Raw genomic sequence first — 21,699 nt, 5'->3', positions numbered from 1 at the left:
AATCTAAAGAAAGGGAAAATAAAGATCAGTTTTATACAGGAAATAAATTGTGCACTGCTTTCTACCTGACCTGTCCCTTGAGAAACCTGTATGCAGGTCAGGAAGCAACAGTTAGAACTGGACATGGAACAACAGACTGGTTCCAAATAGGAAAAGGAGTACGTCAAGGCTGCTTATTTAACTTATATGCAGAGTACATCCTAAGAAACGCTGGGCTGGAAGAAGCACAAGCTGGAATCAAGATTGCCGGGAGAAATATCAATAACCTAAGATATGCAGATGACACCATCCTTATGGCAGAAAGTAAAGAAGGACTAAAGAGCTTCTTGATGAAAGTGAAAGGAGAGTGAAAAAGCTGGCTTACAACTCAACATTCAGAAAACTAAGATCATGGCATCTGGTCCCATCACTTCATGGGAAATAGATGGGGAAACAGTGGCTGACTTTATTTTGGGGGCTCCAAAATCCCTGCAGATGGTGATTGCAGCCATGAAATTAAAAGACACTTTCTCCTTGGAAGGAAAGTTATGACCAACCTAGACAGCATATTAAAAAGCAGAGACATTACTTTGCCAACAAAGGTCCGTCTCGTCAAGGCTATGGTTTTTCCAGTGGTCATGTATGGATGTGAGAGTTGGACTATAAAGAAAGCTGAGTGCCAAAGAATTGATACTTTTGAACTGTGGTGTTGTAGAAGACTCTCGAGAGTCCCTTGGACTGCAAGGAGATCCAACCAGTCCATCCTAAAGGAGATCAGTCCTGGGTGTTCATCAGAGGGTCTGATGTTGAAGCTGAAACTCCAATACTTTGGCCATCTGATGTGAAGAGCTGACTCATTTGAGAAGACCCTGATGCTGGGAAAGATTGAGGGCAGGAAGAGAAGGGGATGACAGAGGATGAAATGGTTGGATAGCATCACTGACTCGATGGACATGGGTTTGGGTAGACTCCGGGAGTTGGTGATGGACAGGGAGGCCTGGAATGCTGAAGTTCATGGGGTCTCTAAGAGTCGGACATGACTAAGCGACTGAACTGAACTGAATTGAACTGAACTGCTTTCTATCCTTAGGGATGAAATGAGATGAAATTCTTAAAATGTGAAACAAAAAAATATTTATACTAACAGTAAATCTTCCTTGAAAACCTGATTTTGAGAGAATAGGTACCTTCTTGGAGTACATCTTTTAGAGTTATCCTCTCCCTGGATATTGCGATATCCTTCACCTTAGCTTTCGCCTCCAAAAGAGTGACACTTCTCAGGTCATTCTTCTCTATCCGCAAGGTAGGATAACCTGAGGAGCCAACAAAGCCAAACCAAGAAATATAAATACCTTCTTATGGCATCAGGATCAACTAGTTCAGTTAGAACCCCAGGAGTCAAGTCACAGGAACAAATGAAGGTAAGAATCAAAAAGGAAAAAGGCACATACAGGGAGAATTATTTATGAAGGCCATACTAAATTTTAAAGAAACACTTTCCCACCTACCCCAAAACCTTTAAATGCAGAATTAAAACAAGAAATACTAAAAATAATATTTTATTAATACCACTTCAATTGCTTTTCTGCCAAATGAAACAAACTGTGACTCATGGAATTAATCTAATCCCTTGAATGAACTGCTTTTTTCTCCAAAGATTTTCTAATATAGTCTCCTAACAAAAAAACTTCAAATGAAGAGATGTTTGTAAAAATAGCTTTTCTTAAAAAAAAAAATATATATATATAATTGGTTTAATCATTCTAGCATCCATACAGCCAGTCATACCTTTGTGAGATTCATATTCGTTTTTCAGTTCCCTTGATTCATATTCATTCTTAATATGATGATAGCAAAACAAAATTTCTGGCCATAAATTAAAATTCTCATTGCAACAAAAAAAAGTTAGAATAAAAGGAAGATCTAGTGTTATTAGCAAGCAGAAATTGGAATGGTATTTTAGGGGAGAAAAATCCCGAAAGAAAGGGTGGACTCAGACAATGATTATTGGTGGCTGCTGGAAGAACTACATGAAAAGCTTTGAAAAACTTTATTATAAAAGGATGCATTAGGATGACAAAACCTGATCCCACTGATCAGCAATTTGACCACGATATGTCTAGGTGTGTGTGTATGTCTAGTATATATGAGTGTTTAATCCTTCCTGGAGTTCTCTGAGTTTCTTCCATTTGTATACTACTGTGTTTTGTTATTTTTGAAAACTCTTGACTCCTTTATCTTCAAGTGTTTTTTTCTGCTCCTTTCACTTTTTTTTATTTACAGGCAAATATATTTCTGTTGGTTTTTTTAAAAAACACTATTTATTTTGTATCATACGAAGTATCTATCTCCTTAAGGTAATGTCTACAAAAACAAGTAAACTTATTGGTGGTAAACTTATAAATCTGTCAAAAAATAATTGTACTTCCACTGACTTTTTAAAATGCATTTTGCTTTTAGCATATATAATAATTTGCTTATCTACCTCTTTAAGGTTATATCCACAATCAAGAATGACTCTAATGAGCAAAGCTAAACATTTAAAGCAATGATGTGTTTCTTAGGAATAGTCTGAACTACCCTCACATCTATCATTTTATATCCTGAGGGACATACATCTTTCTTTCCTTGGTGGAGATGTTAACTGCTGCTATGATTTCTCTCAGATTTCTCTCAGATTAAGCTACAATGCCCACTTCTTTCCCCTTTCGTTTTTCTTGCCACATCTTCCTAAAGAAACTAGATCAACTATCCTGGAGAAAGTCCAGCATCTGACTCTTCCAGTGTCATCTAACTCATTCCTCTATCCCTGTAAACTGAGTCAGCCTTATAGCCTCAATTAGATCCAGGTTAACTCTCTGTGGGGGGAGAAGACAAGAATATTCCACCTGGGAATACAAACTACCTAGCTATCCTACTTTTAATGATGCTAAGTTCCAGGAGTGGATTCAGGCAGTAACACTATGATCCCTCAAATGGTAAAGCTCCCTACCTCCCTTTGTTCGTATAGTTTAAAACATGGACAATCCTTTCCTGAATCAAGTATTTTATTAGGGGATACAAGTATGATATTCTGATTCTACTATTCCTTCTGCATTTATTAGCTGGGATTTTTCTGTTAAAAAAAAAAAAATGTTCCCTTCGTAAGCCAGCACTATCTGGTTACTGCAAAATAGTTCATGCTCAGCTGTCACAGTAAGGTATTATTGGTGCCTCAGTTAACTCCCATAATAAACTTTTTAAAAAAAAAAGTATCACTACAAATTTGTGGATTTTTACACATTTCTACATTTCACTTTTATATCACTTCAATCTATTGCAGTCATTATTCTTTTTGATGCTCAATGGTTCCAATTTGGAAAGCTCTTGTCTTTAGTAGTTTCCTTGATTTTTGGCTCAACAAATGTCCCAGGTTATCTTACTTATTCCTGACCCAGTCCTGATATCATCCATTTCTCCAAAGAATCCTGATTCTTCTTAATGAGAAACAATACTGAAAGACCATAGGAGGGCACTGGGTGAAGAACAGATATTCTTATTTTTTAAATAATGTTGTTTATCATTTTTTTAAATTGACTGTACATTTTGCATTCCCTCCTAGGATCATGTGTTTATTTGGGGGCTGTGCTGGGTCTTGATTGCTGTGCCTGGCCTTGTCTCTAGTTGTGGTGTGTGGGAGCTGCTCTCTAGATGCAGTGCATGGCTTCTCACTGTGGGGGCTTCTCTGGTTGCGGAGCACAGGCTCTAAGGCACGCGGGCTTCAGTATTTTGCAGCATGCAGATTCAGTAGCTGTGGTCCACCGGCTTAGTCGCTTTGTAGCCTGTAGGATCTTCCCAGTCCAGGGATCTAACCTGTGTCCCCTGTACTGGCAGGCAGATTCTTAACCACTGGACCACAAGGGAAGTCCAAAAACAGATATTCTTAATTTTAGTTTACTAGAAAGTAAATGTCAGTCCAAGGGAGATAAAGGTATCTTGCCTACAAGAACCTAATTAATCAATGGCACCAATGAGTTGAGTCCTGACTTGTGGCCCACTGTGTATCCTGATGATTGTGTTGTTTCTTGTTTGGTGAATGATGTTTCTCGATCCTCATTATGTCTAAATTATACTCCAAGAATGTTTATTTTCCCCTGAACAGCTACAGTATAAAAACTTTAATTAAAATCCTGTTCAAAATAAAGGAAATTAGATCTCCAATGGCAGCTAGTTTACCATCATGATCAGAAAACAATGTAAAGTCCTTACCACAGCCCATGAGACCATCAAATAATTCATTAAAATCCAAGTCTCTGTCTTCATACAGCTCAGGAGCTTATTCTAACTACTTGAAAATCCTCCTTTTGAATTTGTACAGAAGTGATTCAGTAGCCCTTTTAACATAATCTATAGAAACCTCCCTAAAACTAATTCTAACAACTAAACCTAAAATTTTAATACTATAATTTTGGAATGTTTCATTCAATGTTCTAGAAAATAAAAGTTTAAGCCTAATTCGTACATGTTAGATTCTATGAATATAGCATGGCATATGTCCCATACGTAATTAACCAAGGACAAGACAGACAGGACCAAGGACAGACAGACCATAAACAATTTTAGTAAATCATCTTTAACTTTTAGAATTAAATTAACTCTTACTGGTAATAGGAGTTGCATTGTTGGGTGTGTCGGCTCTCAGATACTGAGTCGTCTGGGTAGATGGCTGAGACAGCCCTTGGGAACTACTGCTGGCACTGATGCTGCAAATAATTTTTAAAAGAGAAATACTTGGCAAGTCAGCTTCAATGAGAAATTTCCTTTTTCAATACCTACAAAATGCATGGAGCCATTATAACCAGCTTAAAACCTTAACAGAGATCACAATAATGCATGGATCTCCATCACAAATGTTTCATACCGAAATTTTACTCTATCTCATAATGCAGAGCTCTATTCTTTTTCTTTCCTATCTCCACAATTATCAGGTGATTCATCATATCAAAGTCACTCACAAAATGTAGCATTCTTCAAATACCATAGATAGCAGTCTTGAACCTCATACAATATGTTAGGGAACTGTGGACCAACACTTAGTCAAGAACTCATGCCACTCAATTTAGATTGCTTTTAAGAAAAGGAGTATAAAGACAGGATTCTTTTAATGATGGTCCATAACCACATGGCCTACAGATGATGGCATATGAAAGCAAATCAAACATGCTCAAAGCTTGGGAAGGGATATCCTACCTGGTTCAAGTCTGTTTAATCGAATACATTTTGCTTCTTCTACATCCCTAATCCCACCTTTTGGGAATTTATAGAATTTATTAGAAATTGTTAGCACTTGAAGCATTTTATTATCCCACATTTTTAAGTAATCAAGAGACCCAGAAGATGCTAGGCTCAAATAACTTCATACTCAAGATAACTACAAGTCAATGTCCTTTCATTTTGTCAGTGCACAGCCACCTTATCCCAGGTCACCCTCGACCACATTCTAATTACACTGCCTCAAGTCTAGTAATTCTGAAGCAGTGGAAAAGTAAAGCATAGAAATTCAGCATGAAGTGTGAAATCAAAGGCAAGATGTCATACCCTCAAGAAGAAAGGGCTACCTTCCATGTCTCCCTTAGCTGCAGAATCAGCAGAGTCCAATCAGAGACTCCAAACTTTCCTAAATATGAAAATCTTTTGAATGACCACACCCCACACAATAGTTCTGCATTTTCAAAGCCCAGTGATTAAAAATACACATAATGACAAAAAGCTGCTACTCAAACATTGATCTATATAGGTCTACATGTATAGTAGGTACAGGATAGCACAGTGAAGAGATGGAAAGTATAACCCTGAAATCCAAACTGCCAGCACCACCATTTATTAACTAGCTGCACGACCTTAGGCAAAATAGTGCTTTTGGAGCCTCAAATTCCTGATGGATAAAATGACTATAATACTACCTCCTGAAAAGGTTGCTAAAATAATTACATGAAAAATATAATCCTTTTAGGTCAGTGCCCTGCCCTCAAATATACATTTATAAATTATTATTACTATTTATGTTCATTATTACTAATATTACCATCCCTAATCCTTAGAACCACAGAGCACCCGTTTTTGGAGTTCTGAGCACGACTCAAAGATCACATCAGAAATTAAAACTGTAGAAGTCCAGGATTCAATAATGGGGAGGGAAGAGAAGCATTATCATTCTCAAAGATGGAGAAAATAATAGAATACAAATACTTACCCATAAAATGGGATTAAGAAAACCCACATCCCAGGATCTAGGGGAGGCTCAAGTTACATAATACATGTGGAAAGTACAATTTAAATATTCCCTGCAACCAGCACTGATGACTAATAAATATGCACAGATCCCAAAGTATTTACTAGTTCCTGTTTCTCTTCAGCAATTCAACAGTAGGTGGCACTCTTGTACCACCTCAGAATTCTTGAAAAGCCTGGCCATGCAACATTATGAGCATGTACGTATTTAGTGGCTGAAAGTTATGACCAACCTAGATAGCATATTCAAAAGCAGAGACATTACTTTGCCCACAAAGGTCGGTCTAGTCAAGGCTATGGTTTTTCCAGTGGTCATGTATGGATGTGAGAGTTGGACTGTAAAGAAAGCTGAGCACCGAAGAATTGATGCTTTTGAACTGTGGTGTTGGAGAAGACTCTTGAGAGTCCCTTGGACTGCAAGGAGATCCAACCAGTCCATTCTGAAGGAGATCAGTCCTGGGTGTTTTTTGGAAGGAATGATGCTAAAGCTGAAACTCCAGTACTTTGAACACCTCATGCGAAGAGCTGACTCATTGTAAAGACTCTGATGGTGGGAGGGATTGGGGGCAGGAGGAGAAGGGGACGACAGAGGCTGAGATGGCTGGATGGCATCACTGACTCGATGGACATGAGTTTGAGTGAACTCTGGGAGATGGTGATGGACAGGGAGGCCTGGCGTGCTGCGATTCACGGGGTCGCAAAGAGTCGGACACGACTGAGCGACTGAACTGAACTGAATAATGAGCAAAGCACTATGTCAAGGGGTCAGAACAAACCTTTGAAATCCCAGATTTATGAGAGAAAGATAGAGCATTTGAGGATCAACCCTTGTTACCTATTAAAATCAATATTTACATAGCTATAGCACATGAGGTAAAAAGTGAGATAAAAATTGTACACTTGCTTGCACTTAATAGTTTAATACCAGTCTAAATTAATTATCTCATTTAACTTTCATAAACAAGTAAGATTAGCAGATATTAACTCTGCTATAGAGTTAAAGTTAGAATTTAGGGCAAAGATCATCATTTTCCTTCAGAGCACTTGTTATAATTTATATTTATATATCTAATTCATTTATTCATTCAACAATATTTACTAAGCATATATTAAATGCCAGATACTGTGCCAAGTGCTAGCGATACAGCAGTGAACACAATAAACAAAGGTCCCTACTTTCATGAAGCCTACATTCTAGCAGGGGTTTCTGGTTTAATATCTGGTTTAATATCTGTTACAGCAGACTATAAACTCCACGAAAGCAGGAAAAATACATGTTTTTTTATATATTTTTTATGAGAGCCTCCCACCACTCCTTCCTCCCCAACACTAAAGCCAGGGCCTGGCCCAAGAGGCCTCAAGTGGGCCCAACTGAGCCTCAGTGAGAGCTCAATTAACACTTATTGGATCAATCAATAAATAAACAGAGAAAAACACACTTTCTTCATATAGAAGGCTATATAAAGCACACAGAATGGTTGCTTCTGATATGAGCTATTGATATGTATCAAAAGAGGCAAAGAACTACTGCTCTAACAGAATGGCTTCCTGCCTCTCTCCAGTCATTCTTTCTTCAAGAAATTCTTCATGCAATATTCATTCAACGATAGCTATTAGACACCAGACACAGAAATGAATACAGGGAAATAAAACGGCCTTGTCGCCAGTAATGAGACAATGGAAAATGAAGATATTGTCAAACAAGTTCAAGCACCCCACAAAGGAATGAGTTCTCCTATATTCAAGAGCCAACAGAGACAGACTATGGGGCAGACAGGGCAGAGGCCAGTCCCTCTGTGCAAAGACTTCACAGAAGCTCTGATTTTCCAGAACACACTCCCCCAGCACAGCAGAGACGGAAAAGATGAGCTTGTACTGTCACGACAGGGCAAGTCACACACGTGGGCTCCAACTGCCCCTGGCATGAGCACCCCCTTAGGCAGTTTTGGTCGCTGCCTCTAAATAAGCTGTGTAGAACAGGACTCTGGCTCCTGAGTGTCAGGAATGGAAGAACTCCCTATCATCTCTGTGCAAGGAATTCTGTGGAGCCATGGGTTCCATCAAACCTCACAAGGCTGTTGTCAAGACTAAGGGAATTAATGGATATAAAGCACGTGGAACAGTGCCTGGCATGTAACAAGTGAAAAAAGAAGTGAAAGTGTTAATTGCTCAGTTGTGTCTGACCCTTTGTGATCCCACAGACGGTAGTCTGCCAGGCTCCTCTGTTCATGCAATTCTCCAGGCAAGAATACTGGAGTGGGTAGCCATTCCCTTCTCCAGGGGATCTTCCCAACCCGGGGATTGAACCCGGATCTCCTGCATTGCAGGCAGTTTCTTTACCATCTGAGCCATCAGGGAAACCAAATATAAGTGCTTTATACAATTACAATACTGAGTTATTACAATACATCTATTACAACAATTGGCCTTCCCTTATGGCTCAGACAGTAAAGAATCTGCCTGCAATGCAGGAGACCAGAGTTTGATCCCCAGGTTGGGAAGATCCCCTGGAGGAGGAAATGGCAACTCACTCCAGTATTCTTGCCTGGAGAATTCCATGGACAGAGGAGCCTGGCGGGCTGCAGCCATGGGGTCGCAAAGACTCAGACACGGCTGAGCGACTAACACTTTCACTTTCATTACAACAACAAGTCCTTCCTGTTGCTCTGCTCTGGTTCTAGCAGCACAACCCTGAAGAAGTTATTTAATCTCTTCAAGTCTGTTTCTTCATCTTTAAAACAAGGACAGCATCATATCCATTAAGTGGCTGTGAGCATCAAATAAAATACTACACATACAGAGCCTGGTGCAGTACTAGCAGACAGCCCCTGATGAAGCGGTAGTCACTGTTATCTCACAGGCCCCAGTGCAAAGAGAAGAAGCAAGCGCCTCAAACACTATTAGATTATTACATGGGAACTTTCTAGTCCCCACTATTAGCTTGCTGTCAAGTAGTAAGTAAAAGCTAGTAGAAAAGGCAGAGAAGGCAATGGCACCCCACTCCAGTACTCTTGCCTGGAAAATCCCATGGATGGAGGAGCCTGGTAGGCCGCAGTCCATGGGGTCGCTAGGAGTTGGACACGACTGAGCAACTTCACTTTCATGCATTGGAGAAGGAAATGGCAACCCACTCCAGTATTCTTGCCTGGAGAATCCCAGGGACGGGGAGCCTGGTGGGCTGCCGTCTATGGGGTCGCACAGAGTCGGACACGACTGAAGCAACTTAGCAGCAGCAGTAGAACAGGCAAGAGTTGAAGAAGAAATCAATCCATTACTACCAGCACTGCAACTTTCTGAAAAGAAAAAGCCTAATAATGGCACTTACCATAATGCAGGGCTTGTTCTAAGAGCCTACAGTTTTATTTCACTAGAACTTAACAACATGCTTACTAAGTATGTGCCATGATCATCTCTGCTTTAGAGATAAGGAGAACCAAGACATAAAGAGGCTACAAAACCTCCTCTGGGCCACAAAGTTAGCAAGCAGCACAACCAGAATTCAGAGGTGTGCTAGCTCCAGTCCGTGCTCTTAACCACTAGGCTATCCCCTGAAAACAAGTGATGATGAAAGATGCTTCTCATCAGGCATCGTTTGGAAATCTTTGTCAAAAAACTAGAGAGAACTGGAACACCAATTAATGGGTGGTAATGAATTATTTCAGCAGCAAAGGTATAAGCCCCACAAATTCTTAAGTTTTTGTACAACTCTGACCTGATTGTACATGGTTCAGAGCCCTCACACACAAGCAAACCCTCAAAAACAATGTGTTTGTCAAGACTAACTCTGAAATGCTATGCCTCCCAGTCACCTTTAACTCTGCCATATCCTCTCGAGAGAGTTCCATCAAAATGTTCCTGTTACCTCACGACCTCCTTAGCTCTTCTCTACAAAACCCAAATCTAATGAACACAATCATACACACAAAACATATTCTGAAACACCTCACCCATGTGTTTCTTTTCTTACTCTGACCTCCTTTCTCTTCTTTCTCTGCTCAGATAAAAAAAGTGTAACAGAGGGGACAGAGAATACTTAGGGGCAGGAATTAATCCAACCAGCCTCCCCCATTCCCTTGTGCTGTTTCTGCCGGACATATGCTTACTCACTATATGTGTGACACCACATAGGACTGGGCAGTCAGCAGTAAGATGCAATGCTTCCCAACTGGAAAAAGCTTACATTCGAGCAGGAAAGACAAGTACATAAGAAAAGGTACAGTAATTGCTACCAAACAGAGAGAAATGAGAAACAGGGAAGGAAAGAGAGACAAAAAGAGGAGGGAGAAACTGATGGCTGGGGGGCTTAAAAAAGACTTCATGAAAGAGATGGCAACGGAGTTGAGATGTGAAGAATGGAGAGGGTTTGAATCCATGGCAAATATAGGGAACAAAAGAAGGCATGAACAAAAGTCCTGGAGGGCAAAGAGTGGAGCAAAGGTGAGGAACAAGTAATTATTTGACTGGAGCATAAGAGGCAAGTTCAAAGAGGAAGGGGTGCTTATCTCTACACTTGAAAGGAAGACACCTTGAAAGCCAAGTCACAAAGCTGAGAATGTCTTCAGTCAGCAAGCGGGAATCACTAAGGAGGGAAACGAGAACTGTGGGCTAGGAAAATAAACTCATCTATCATTTCATCTCTACCTCTCACCCTATCCTGTCTACAATGTACTTCTAGTCATCCTGACTCACCCAGGCTGGGACAAGCTGCTATATTCCCACACTATAATACATATCATCAAATTTATAAACTTTTATAAATATGGTTAATGTCAAAGATTAAATACGAAGCCATGATAGTACATCATTATTTTTTTATTCCTAGCACTTAGCATAATATCTACCAGTGTATCTCAAAGGCTACATATTAGAGTCACCAGGGAAGCTTTAAAAAAAAAAAATACTGAATGCCCAAACACCACCCTAGACCAATAACATCAGAATTTTTGGAAGGGGTATTGATATATTTTAAAAGTTTACCCATGACTCTAATAGGCAACCAGGTTGAGAACTAATTATTTAAATCATAGCAGGTTCTCAATAAATGTTAATAAACTGGATTGATGAATGGATGAATGGACCGATAACGATGGAGGGACAAGCGAGGAGGAAAAAGCAGGGCTATTTCAAAAAGGCACTAGAAGTCTAGAAGACAGTCATGTCAAAAGGGATAGAAAAAAAACTGATCTCTACTTTTTCAACAAATAATAACACTGTAATTTATGACTTCACAAATTTTTTAAAAATAAAACTACAGAGAAACACAAAGATGGTATTTTTCATTTGGCCAGGGCTTAATCACTCTCCCCTTCTTCCCCTGCACCACTGTGCACCGCCGAGCATGGGTGTGGGTAGGCTCCCATGTATATGCAAATAACTGCTTTTATTTTTTTCCTTTCCCCAAAGATGTACGATACCTGTCATCCAGTTCAATCCTTTTCATACTATGAAGGTGCAAAACAGCTAATATTATTGCTACAAGAAATATTACTGCACAGCAAACCCCTACGCTGATATAAAACACACGCGTAGAAGTGGTTGGAGCTGCATGTACAGGATCATCTGAAATAAAAATGAATAGCACATTAAGCTTTTGAAACAAATGTCATCAATTGTTTTGTAACCCAATATACACAATGAGTATCCTGTTCTTTGTAAAAGAGATCTTCATTTCATGTGTCCTTTTTTTGATAAGATCGGTTACCAGTAGTGTGTTGCTATAAATTCATACAATTTAAGAAGGGTTTTTGTGTAGTTTAAAAAAGTGTCTTTAAATAGAACTTTTGGTTAATTAGTACAATTCACAAGTGGCATACACATAATAAACCATCTATCTATAGTCATGCTGTCCAACAGGGAAATGCTCTGCAGCATGCCATGCAGTACAGTAGCCACTGGCCACCTGTGGCTATTAAGCACTTGAAACGTAGCTAGTACAATGAGAGAACTGAAGTTTTAATTCTATTTCATTTTCATTAATTTAAATAGTCACATATGGCTAGTAATTACCATACTGGGCAGCAAGCTCTACAGACCCTTCCTCAACAGTGGCTTCTGGTGTGAGAGATAAGACATCTATTTCACCAATCACCACTCCCCAAAGGGGGAGGAATATACAGCAGAGCAACCCATGAGGTAAAACAAACATTTTTCATCATTTTCTCTTGAGAGTTAAAAGAAATTATTTTGCTTATCTGTTTTTAAAAATAAAAGCAGGAAAATAAGACTCTACTCATGAAATAATATTCATCTTAATGTTACTCAAAAAGAAAGCCTCAGCAACAGAGAAATAATTTAAAGACACAGAGATACATGTGCACACATACACACAGGAGCAACAGAGAAAGACACAGAACCAAAGATCCACACGATAAGAGCAAGCAGAATGGAAGACAGAGAAACAGAAATACAAACGATGTAACTGGAACTGGTGTAACTGAAGATTAATGAGTACTCACATCAGCATTCTACTGAAGAATCTGAGTTTTATCCTAATGATACGGGAAGTCACTGCAAGCCTTCAAGCAAAGGAATGGCACACATAACAATACTCGAAAAAAAAAACCACCAAAGATGACTCTGCATGCTATAAAGAACACTGTGGGGAGGAGCAAGAGCAGAAGTAAGAACACGCCAAGAAAGAAACAGCCATGGCTTGGACAAGGATGTTATGGGGAAGGTAAGAAGTTCATGGACTGGGAAGCGGAGTCAACAGAGTTTGCCAAAGGGATTATGCCAGAATAGGAAGAAAAAGAGGAATCAAAGCTTTGGCTTAAAGAATTAGGTGGAAAAGGTACCTTTATAAAGAGGAAAAAGAAGCAGGTTGGGGAAAGAGAGAATTAAGAGTTTTGTTTTGTCCAAGAGCACCTGTACATGTCTATGTGGAGATGTCAAACTGACAGATATGCAAATGCAGAGTTATGGGAATACATCAGGACAAAGATATAAAAGCGACAGCTTTCAAAAACTTTTTTTAAGATTGCTTTCTAAAATTTAAACTTTGAATCAACAAATAATGAACCAGCACAGATTGATGTAGAGAGACCAAATGGCTTCTAGAACAGCTATATTTGACCTGCAGCCTGAATGAAAGCAGGACTTTCCTTAAGAATGCTAGGGGTCATTCAATCTTGAAGGGCTGGGAAAGGAAGGTCCCAAAGGTTGATGTTGGCAGCATGCATCTCAGCACATTCCAGGGCAGAGGAGAGGACACCGCTCTGCTGGGCACATGCCCAGATGCACCCTGCCTGATTACCTTTAATTCCAGACTAGTGTATGCACTGTGCCCATTCCCTCATTGACATGTCACCTGCTACCACCTGGTTACCCTTCGGTCTCAGATGAGATGCCACTTTTCCTCAGGAAGCTGCCCCGCATTTCCTCACAGGAGGTTACACACCCTTCTCCTCAGGGTCCCAAAGCACCTGGGCTTGCCATGCCACAGCTTGCCACAGGATATTGTTATCACTGCTTATGCCTATCCATTTCCTCTGGTGCATTAGAAGCCCCAGGGGGCTTACAAAGTCTGTTTCATTCAAGGTTTAATCTTCTGCCTCAATCATACCACCTCGTGTGTCATAGTGTAAATGTTAGGTAGGTGAAAACAAAGAAAGGGAAGGGAGGAGAGAGGGAGCAAGGAAGAGACCAAGGATAATCAACACTCTATTCTCCTTGTCAGAAATAATAATCCTAAGCATAAAAGGAATGGATAAAATCACCAGAATTTTAAAAGTAAGCTTGGGGAGCAGTGATATTTTAAAAAATAGTTTAATTTCTTCTCAAAGACAAATTCAAATGAAATATTTTTAAAAGGCAGATAAATCTCATATTATTTTCTCTTTAAAAAAGGTATACTTTGAAATACCCAGAACTATTCAATTTAACCAAGTACAAAATCTAACTACCAGTTTAGAAGAGAGAAAAACATGTTAAATGGCACCATTAAAATGCAGATGTGGAAAATTCTATGAGACAAATGAGTCAATTTCTTCAACAAATAATGACAGTGAAGGGAAAGGGGTGGTTTCTGATTAATACATGCCAACCACATACAGTGTAAGTTTGCTTCATTTGGATCCTGATTCAGGGAAGAAACTATACACAGACAGCTTTGAGACAATCAGGTTAATGGGAACATGGATTCGCTATTAGAAGACATTAAGGAGTTAGTTTTGTTACATGTGATAAATCAAATACAAGTAAAGAGGTGTTGGATGATTGTGGCTTGTTTACTAATGGCTTCTAAAAAGTTCTTTACACTGAAACATTTATAGGTGAAATGGCATGATGCCTAGGATGTGCTTTAAAAAATTCTACCCTTCCCTACCTACCACCTGTCTGAAAGAGGAAGGCATCAACAGTACAGGACTGGTAAATGTTGATGATTCCTAAGGAGGGTGATGGTCACATGGGGGTTGATCAAAACATTCCCTTGATTTCTCTATTTTTGAATTTCTCTTCCCCAATTTTTTTTTAGTTTACTTCCATAAAGAGAATCTAATAACATTTTAAGATGCTGCCATTAAAACGGCTTCAGGAAGAGTAAGACTTAATGATGCATCCGTATCAGAAAAGGAAAAAGAAGTCTAAGTTATACAATCTTACAGAACCATTACCAAAAAATAAAAACCTATGTTGAGTTTCTGCTCTGTAGGTTTAAACAACAGAAAACAACAAAGCTGTGGATCTTTCAGCTTGTATTTTCAGCTGAATGAAACTAGCCAAGAGCTGCATCCAGGCCATGAATTAGATTTTCTAACTTTCTGTTAAACAGATGAAGATCTTACACATATTTCACATTTATACTTTAATTATGGCCACTTGAAATGATAATATAAATTCTTGCTTATAAAAGTTTTTTAGAATTTTACTTTACAAAATTTTCAATATTCAAATAGTTTCATCTAAATATACCATTCTACAAAACATCAGTTAAATAAGTAGCATGGCATCACTTAATCTTTTGGAAAAGTGGAAACCACAAAACCTCTAAGCTTCATGAAATCAAGTCTATTTGCAATCAATTATTTTTCATCCCTAATGATGGAAAAAGATAATACAGTAACACTTACAAATAGTTCTGCTAGTGTTTTTGTCCAAGGCTGAAGTTTTTACTTCTTCAAGTTCTGAATTTAAAAGGAGATAAAAGATGCTTTAAAAATTATTTTCCATGAAAATCCTTATATATTGTAATTAAATTTTCTGAATTTTTTCTAACAGTTTTATATTCTAAAAGAACACTGCCTAAACTAAGTAACAAGGTATGTGTTGCAAAATGATAAATGCTACATTACTATTCTGATAATCATCACTATACTCATCAATCAACAGTCTATGCCTATATTAGCCAATTACAGTTACTCACTCAAAAAGGGTTTCTGTGGTCAAGAAGTCTAGGAAAACCTACATACTATAACCTCTGTGGAGGCTAACAGTACACATTAGCAGAGTATAAAGGCACTGAGGAGTTTCAGACTGATGAAACTTGACTGAACCAATAGTTTCCATCCTCGTATGATAAAGGACACTTTTCTTGCCCGTACCACCAATTAATATTCAATACAGTACATGCATGTTTTCTGTTGCAGACACTTTTCAAACAGTACTAAGCTTGAAAACCATATAAATAAATATATTAAGATCACATACTAAAGAATCATGAATGTGAACTGGAAGATTAGGGTGGCCAGAAGTACAACCACCAAAAAAAGAGACTGGTTCAATATTAAGTCTAAAACAGAATAGAAAACTACATCAACGGTCAGTTTTCATGTACATAATAAAGCAAATGGAGAGGGTATGAGATCATTCTGAACATCAGCTGAGCATTAACCCTCAGTGGGCACTAGCAGTGGTGTGCTCCGAGACTCCATCACACTTGGCCGTCATCCGCCTTTAAGCACTAACAGTTGAAGCGCCATTGTACAGGCAGCGCCACCTCCTTAGGGACCAGGAGCCACCTGCTCTGCACTCTGTATCTAAAGTCCACTTTGGCTTTAAAATTACATGAAAGTAAGTGTGTAACTGGATATGCAAGAACTGACAAATGTACCAAAACACTAAAGCTAAAATGGGGCTAACTTTTCATTACAAAAACGTCTATTCTGGATAAAGAAGTGGTGAAAATACACACACACACACAATAAAATAAAAAAATAAGAAAATCCTACCATTTGTAGCAACCAGGTAGACTTTGGGGCCTTATGCTAAGTGAAATACGTCAGACAGAGAAAGACTATAAGATACTCCATGATCTCACTTATGTTTTCAGAATCCAAGAATTAATTTCTTTTTTAATCATAAGAGAAGAGATTAGATTTGATATTATCAGAGGCCGGGTATGAGGAAAGAGGAGGACCCAGAGGAGGTAGTCAAATGGTACAAACTTCCAGTTACAAGATAATTACTACAGATATAATGTATGCATGGCATACATTATGTGTTATTCAACACTATATGTTAACTGTATGATTATGTGAGAGTTGTTGAGAGAGTAAATCCTAATTTATTAAATTCTCATCTCATGGAAAAAATTTCTTTTTTTGCTTTCTCTGTCTGTTGTTAACTACATGAAATGATGAAGTAAAGTCGCTCAGTTGTGTTTGCAACCCCATGGACTATAGCCTGCCAGGTTCCTCCGTCCATGGGATTTTCCAAGCAAGGATACTGGAGTGGGTTGCCATTTCCTTCTCCAAGGATCCTCCTGACCCAGGGATCGAACCTGGGTCTCCTGTATTGCAGGCAGATTCTTTACCATCTGAGCCACTGGGGAAGCCCACATGAAATGATGGCTGCTAAGTAAACTTATTGTGATAATCATTTCACAATGTATGAAAATTAAACCATTACACTGTCACCTTAAACTTATACAGTGATATGTGTCATTTATATCTCAATAAAACTGGGGAAAATATAGAGAGAGAGCAACTGTTTACTCTTAATTAAAAGATTAAATGAGAGCTAAAAAAAATGCCCATTCTAATGCAGTACCACTTTTTTGCTGGCACATATCTGGACATTAGCCATTTTAATGCTGGCCTCAGGTGTTCTCATAACACTCAGCAGTAACCCTGACTAGGAAATGTGTTAAGAGACAGTTTGACAATGAAGCAAAAGCACAGGTTTGCAACCCAGCTCCACCACTTAGTTATCCGGCCTTGGCAAGTTGGTTGAACTCTCTGAGCCTCAGCTTCCTCCTTAGAAACTGGAGATAATGAGAGAAGCTACTGCCTCAGGCTGCTATAAGCATTAAATGGGTTTAAATGTGTTTGTAAAGCACTTGGAACATGGCTGTCACTCAGCAAAACCCAAACTCAGCAAGTTTTCTTTAGTATTTTTTTTTTCTGCCTTACATACTAACCAGCTCCACCACTGTCATGGGTAAATTCCGGCCACTTTAATCTCTATGGAACTTAAAGTGAGTGGGTTGGATTAGATAACCTTTAAGAAGAATTCTAAAATTCTTGCTCTATGAACTCGTGTGCTGAAGCTCTTTCACATCTGCTGCAATTTCTTGAGTAACAGATTATTCAAAGCCAAAACTACCAAATATTAGTAAGTATCCACATATTTTAAGTTTCATGATAGTAGATTAATCTAAAATCAACCCACCTACCTCTTAAAACAGGTTATTAGACCATTTTATAGATGGAAAAAAAAAAAAAAAAACCACCTGAAACTTAGGTTAATAAAAGGAAACCTATTCCAACACCCCACCAAGGGTAGAGTTATAACACATTTTTCTGGGCCCAGGGCAATGTTTCTATACAAAAGTAATTCATAAAGGAAACATAGTTAACACCCCATTACTCATGGGCCCCTATCTAAAGTCCGTGATTTCTTTACCTCTTCGGCCTGATCGGCCATCAGTGCTATTTCACATTCTAAGGGAAAACATTCTTACCAATTCTGACAAAAATTTTGAGAAAGCAGGGACTGAGTGGGGCCTAAATAATATTCCTAGCTAGAAGCTATCATGGTGATTATTTCAGAATTTCATCAGTTTGTGCTCTTTTCATACTTGCAACTATAGTCAAGACTGGAACACAAATCTGTAAAAAGATGACAAAATCTATCTTTGATCTTCTCACATCTATATAAAATACATACTTTAGTAAATAAATTTCTTACTTTTATAGCACATTTTCCTTCGTTTAAAATTTAAGACTGTAAAGTTTTTTGAAGAATTTACTGTCAAGTTGAGCTGCATGAGTATCATAACCTCAGAATCTACTTTGCCAGTACAGGAAAGCTCGACCCGAAACACTGTTAAAAAAAAATAAATAAGAAAAAATATTTAAATGTTCTAAAAATCAACATTAATGTCCCATAATTTAGAATTTATTTCTATTGCAATAAAACTAAAAAATACATTTACATAAAATACTAAGCAAAAACTTTCAGAGAATTTATTTTTAGACTACACAGCTTTAAATATAAAGTACTATAAAAGTCAGCATTAAAGAACAAATCAAGACAAAGGAAGAGAATTATTTTCAAATTTGCTCATGATTTTTAATACACCAATCTGTCTCCTAAATTCTCTTATTACCATATAGTAAAGATACAAAACCATAAGGCAAACTCCACTATCTTACCAGGCACAATCACCAACAGTAACAACAAAAATTACTTGATAAAAAGGAAAGACAATTTCACCATCAAAAAGCAACTGTGTATTGTTGTTAAGGAAGAGATTAAATATAAAGCTGTAAAGGAAACTGATAAATTCTCACCTATGCATTAAAAAAAAAAAAACCTTTCCAAGCAAAAACTGTTTTAATTAATTACTGCAGCAATGGGATAACAGACTTTCATGCATTTTTTTTTTCAATCTTTCAGTTTAAGACTCTTTCTACAAATTTAGAATGCATCATTCTACCATCGGTATCAGCGTATGAACAATATGGGCATTTCTGAATTTCTTTACTAGCCCATAAAAAGTAATCAGCCTTCTCATATTTTCTTAAAGCTTAGATTAACGTATGCTACTAGTAACAGTGAGTTAAGAAAGTTTCATAACACTGGGGCTTATACTTTCAAGTTTTAAAACTTTTCACTTTCTTTATATCTCACATCTTCAGGAGGCCTTCTCAAAAGACTGGCTCAAAACAAACTGGTATAAACATGATACATATCATTTACTCAGACGTGTCCTGAGAGCCCATCCTATTCAGACGTTACTAGGCACCAAGGGTAGACAGCTGAAACAGACAGCTCCTGCCCTCAGGTGGCCACAGGCTAGCAGTACAGACAAGGACAAAGAATTACAAAATAATGTGATCAATTTTAAACGGTTAAATAAAAGATCTTACAGGGCAGGAAGAATAGAAAGAGATAACACATGGAGGGAGAGGAGGCAGAAAAAAGAGAGTAAAGACTTTGAGTCTTGCAGAATATTTAATATGAACAGAAATTCAGATGCAGGAAAGATGAAAAGATGGTTTAAACACAGAGATCAGCATGGGCAAGGCTTGGCTCAGAATCACATGCCTCCTGGCACTGCTGGAGCACAGGGGCAGATCTAGCAACAGGCTAGACAGATAGGCAGGGGCAGACGCTAAACACAGCACACCAGCTGGAGAATCCGGAAGGTACTCAACAGATGAGGGTGGGGCACTGAGGAAGTGATCATCCAGGCTGCAGTGTGGGAACTAATGGAAGAAAAACAGGATCAGACAAAGGGACTCGAGTCAGGGCCAACAATGCATAAAAGGAGACAAAAGAGCTGAGTGCACATCATTCTAGAGGGGATGGAAAAGAAGAAACTGTTTAAAAAGTCCAAATAATCCTTATTTACAAAAATCACTTGTTAAAGAACTTCTGCATCTTATACCTATGTTCTTTAAAGGTATGGGTGTGTGCGTTCGTGCTAGGTTGCTTCAGTCGTATCCAATTCTTGTGTGACCCCATGGACTGTAGCCTGCTAGGCTCCTCTGTTCATGACATTCTCCAAGCAAGAATGCTGGAGTGGATTGCCACGCCCTTCTCCAGGTACAGGGGATACAGTTAAAAACAGCATATTAAACTCTGTCACTGAGACTCACCTGATAAAGTGCGTGGAACTTCCCCCTGAGCAGAAATGTTGACCTGGGGCATGTCCATAGCCACAAAATTGTCTACTTGGAATCCCAGCTTATATTCAACCTATAATATGGAGAAATAAACAAACTGGACCTGTGATAACAGACAGGGCTTAGTATAGCTTGACCACACTGATTTTGGTCATTAACAAATAATCTAGCTATATTTTTAAAAGTCCAAGTTGTCAGAAACAGTCTTAGGAATGTTCCTTTATTTTAACAGTCAAAGACACCAAGCCAGGGAAGTCTAATATACACAAAGCAGCCAGAGTGAGAATCCAGATCTGCTGGGTCTAAGACTTTTCCCCACCAAACTGTGCTGCTTCTTAAATGACTTATTAGATGACTGCCGAGGGTATGTGTTTTATTTGTTTATTCCAGTTTTATTAAGATATAATTGACATATATCACTGTATAAAATGGTTTCAGCATAATGACTTACATACATGATGAAATGCTTCAGGTTTAGTGAATATCTATCATCTCATATAGATACAAAATTAAAGAAATAGAAAAAAATTTTTCCTTGTGATGAGAACTCAGGATTTACTCTCTTAACAACATTCATACATAGCATACAGCAGTTGATTATATTTATCAGCTTGTACATTGTATTCCTATCTTATAACTGGAAATCTGTAGTATCTTTTCATTATTTTCATCCAATTCCCCTCCTCCCCCTCCTCTGGTAACCAAATCTGATCTCATCTCTTTTTCTATGAGTTTGTTTGTACGTTTGTTTGTTTTTGAAGTATAACTGACCTACAACACTATGTTAGTTCCTGTTATACAACAGTGATTTTTTTCTATACATTTCAAAATGATCACAATAAGTAGTTATGATATGTCATCACAAAGATCATATTATTTAGTTATTGATTATACTCTCCACCCTGTAAATTTCATACCCTTGACTCTTTAATTTTGCTACTGAAGTTTGCACCTCTTAATTTCCCTCACCTATCTCTTTCCCCAACCCCTCCTCTGGTATGCACCTACTTGTTCTCTATATTTATGACTCTGTTTCTGTTTTGTTATGCTTGTTTATTTGTTCCTGGGAATTTTCAATTGAATAAACATTCAGTCCAGTAAGCCACCCTCTATTTCATGCCCAGAACAGTACCACCACTCCTATACAACCTGCCATCTAGGATTCAGAATTCTGCTGAGGATCACAGTCACTGACAGAGAAGCCCTAGAGAGGCAGATAGATATGAAGAGCCAAGGAGTTGAGATGTATAATTTACAGACCATGACTAGTCACCAATGTCTTCTCTAGCTGATAAAAGCCAAGCTCTGAGGGCCTGTATGTGCTGGCAGATGAAGGTCTGATCTACATCAGATCCACTCACCTCACAAGTAGATTCCAAAG

At 38.3% G+C, this 21,699-nt stretch overlaps 1 protein-coding gene across 4 annotated transcripts in view; it reads right to left on the bottom strand.

The window, feature by feature from the left end:
- Positions 1-21,699, bottom strand: part of RYK (receptor like tyrosine kinase) — a 107,439-nt gene that overhangs the window by 48,909 nt on the left and 36,831 nt on the right. For 3 of the 4 annotated variants that reach the window (XM_061421159.1, XM_061421176.1, XM_061421173.1), the window contains exons 3-8: positions 20,292-20,391; positions 18,376-18,510; positions 15,318-15,371; positions 11,664-11,808; positions 4,621-4,721; positions 1,167-1,301 (exon numbers count right to left, since the gene is read on the bottom strand). In XM_061421159.1, the coding sequence (XP_061277143.1) occupies positions 1,167-1,301; positions 4,621-4,721; positions 11,664-11,808; positions 15,318-15,371; positions 18,376-18,510; positions 20,292-20,391 (670 nt within the window). The remainder of the gene's footprint in view (positions 1-1,166; positions 1,302-4,620; positions 4,722-11,663; positions 11,809-15,317; positions 15,372-18,375; positions 18,511-20,291; positions 20,392-21,699) is intronic. The other variant, XM_061421167.1, reaches the window with a different exon arrangement.

Source organism: Bos javanicus, chromosome 1 (assembly GCF_032452875.1).
Source record: "Bos javanicus breed banteng chromosome 1, ARS-OSU_banteng_1.0, whole genome shotgun sequence".
Taxonomy (NCBI): domain Eukaryota; kingdom Metazoa; phylum Chordata; class Mammalia; order Artiodactyla; family Bovidae; genus Bos; species Bos javanicus.
This window is presented reverse-complemented; position numbering and strand designations above follow the sequence as displayed.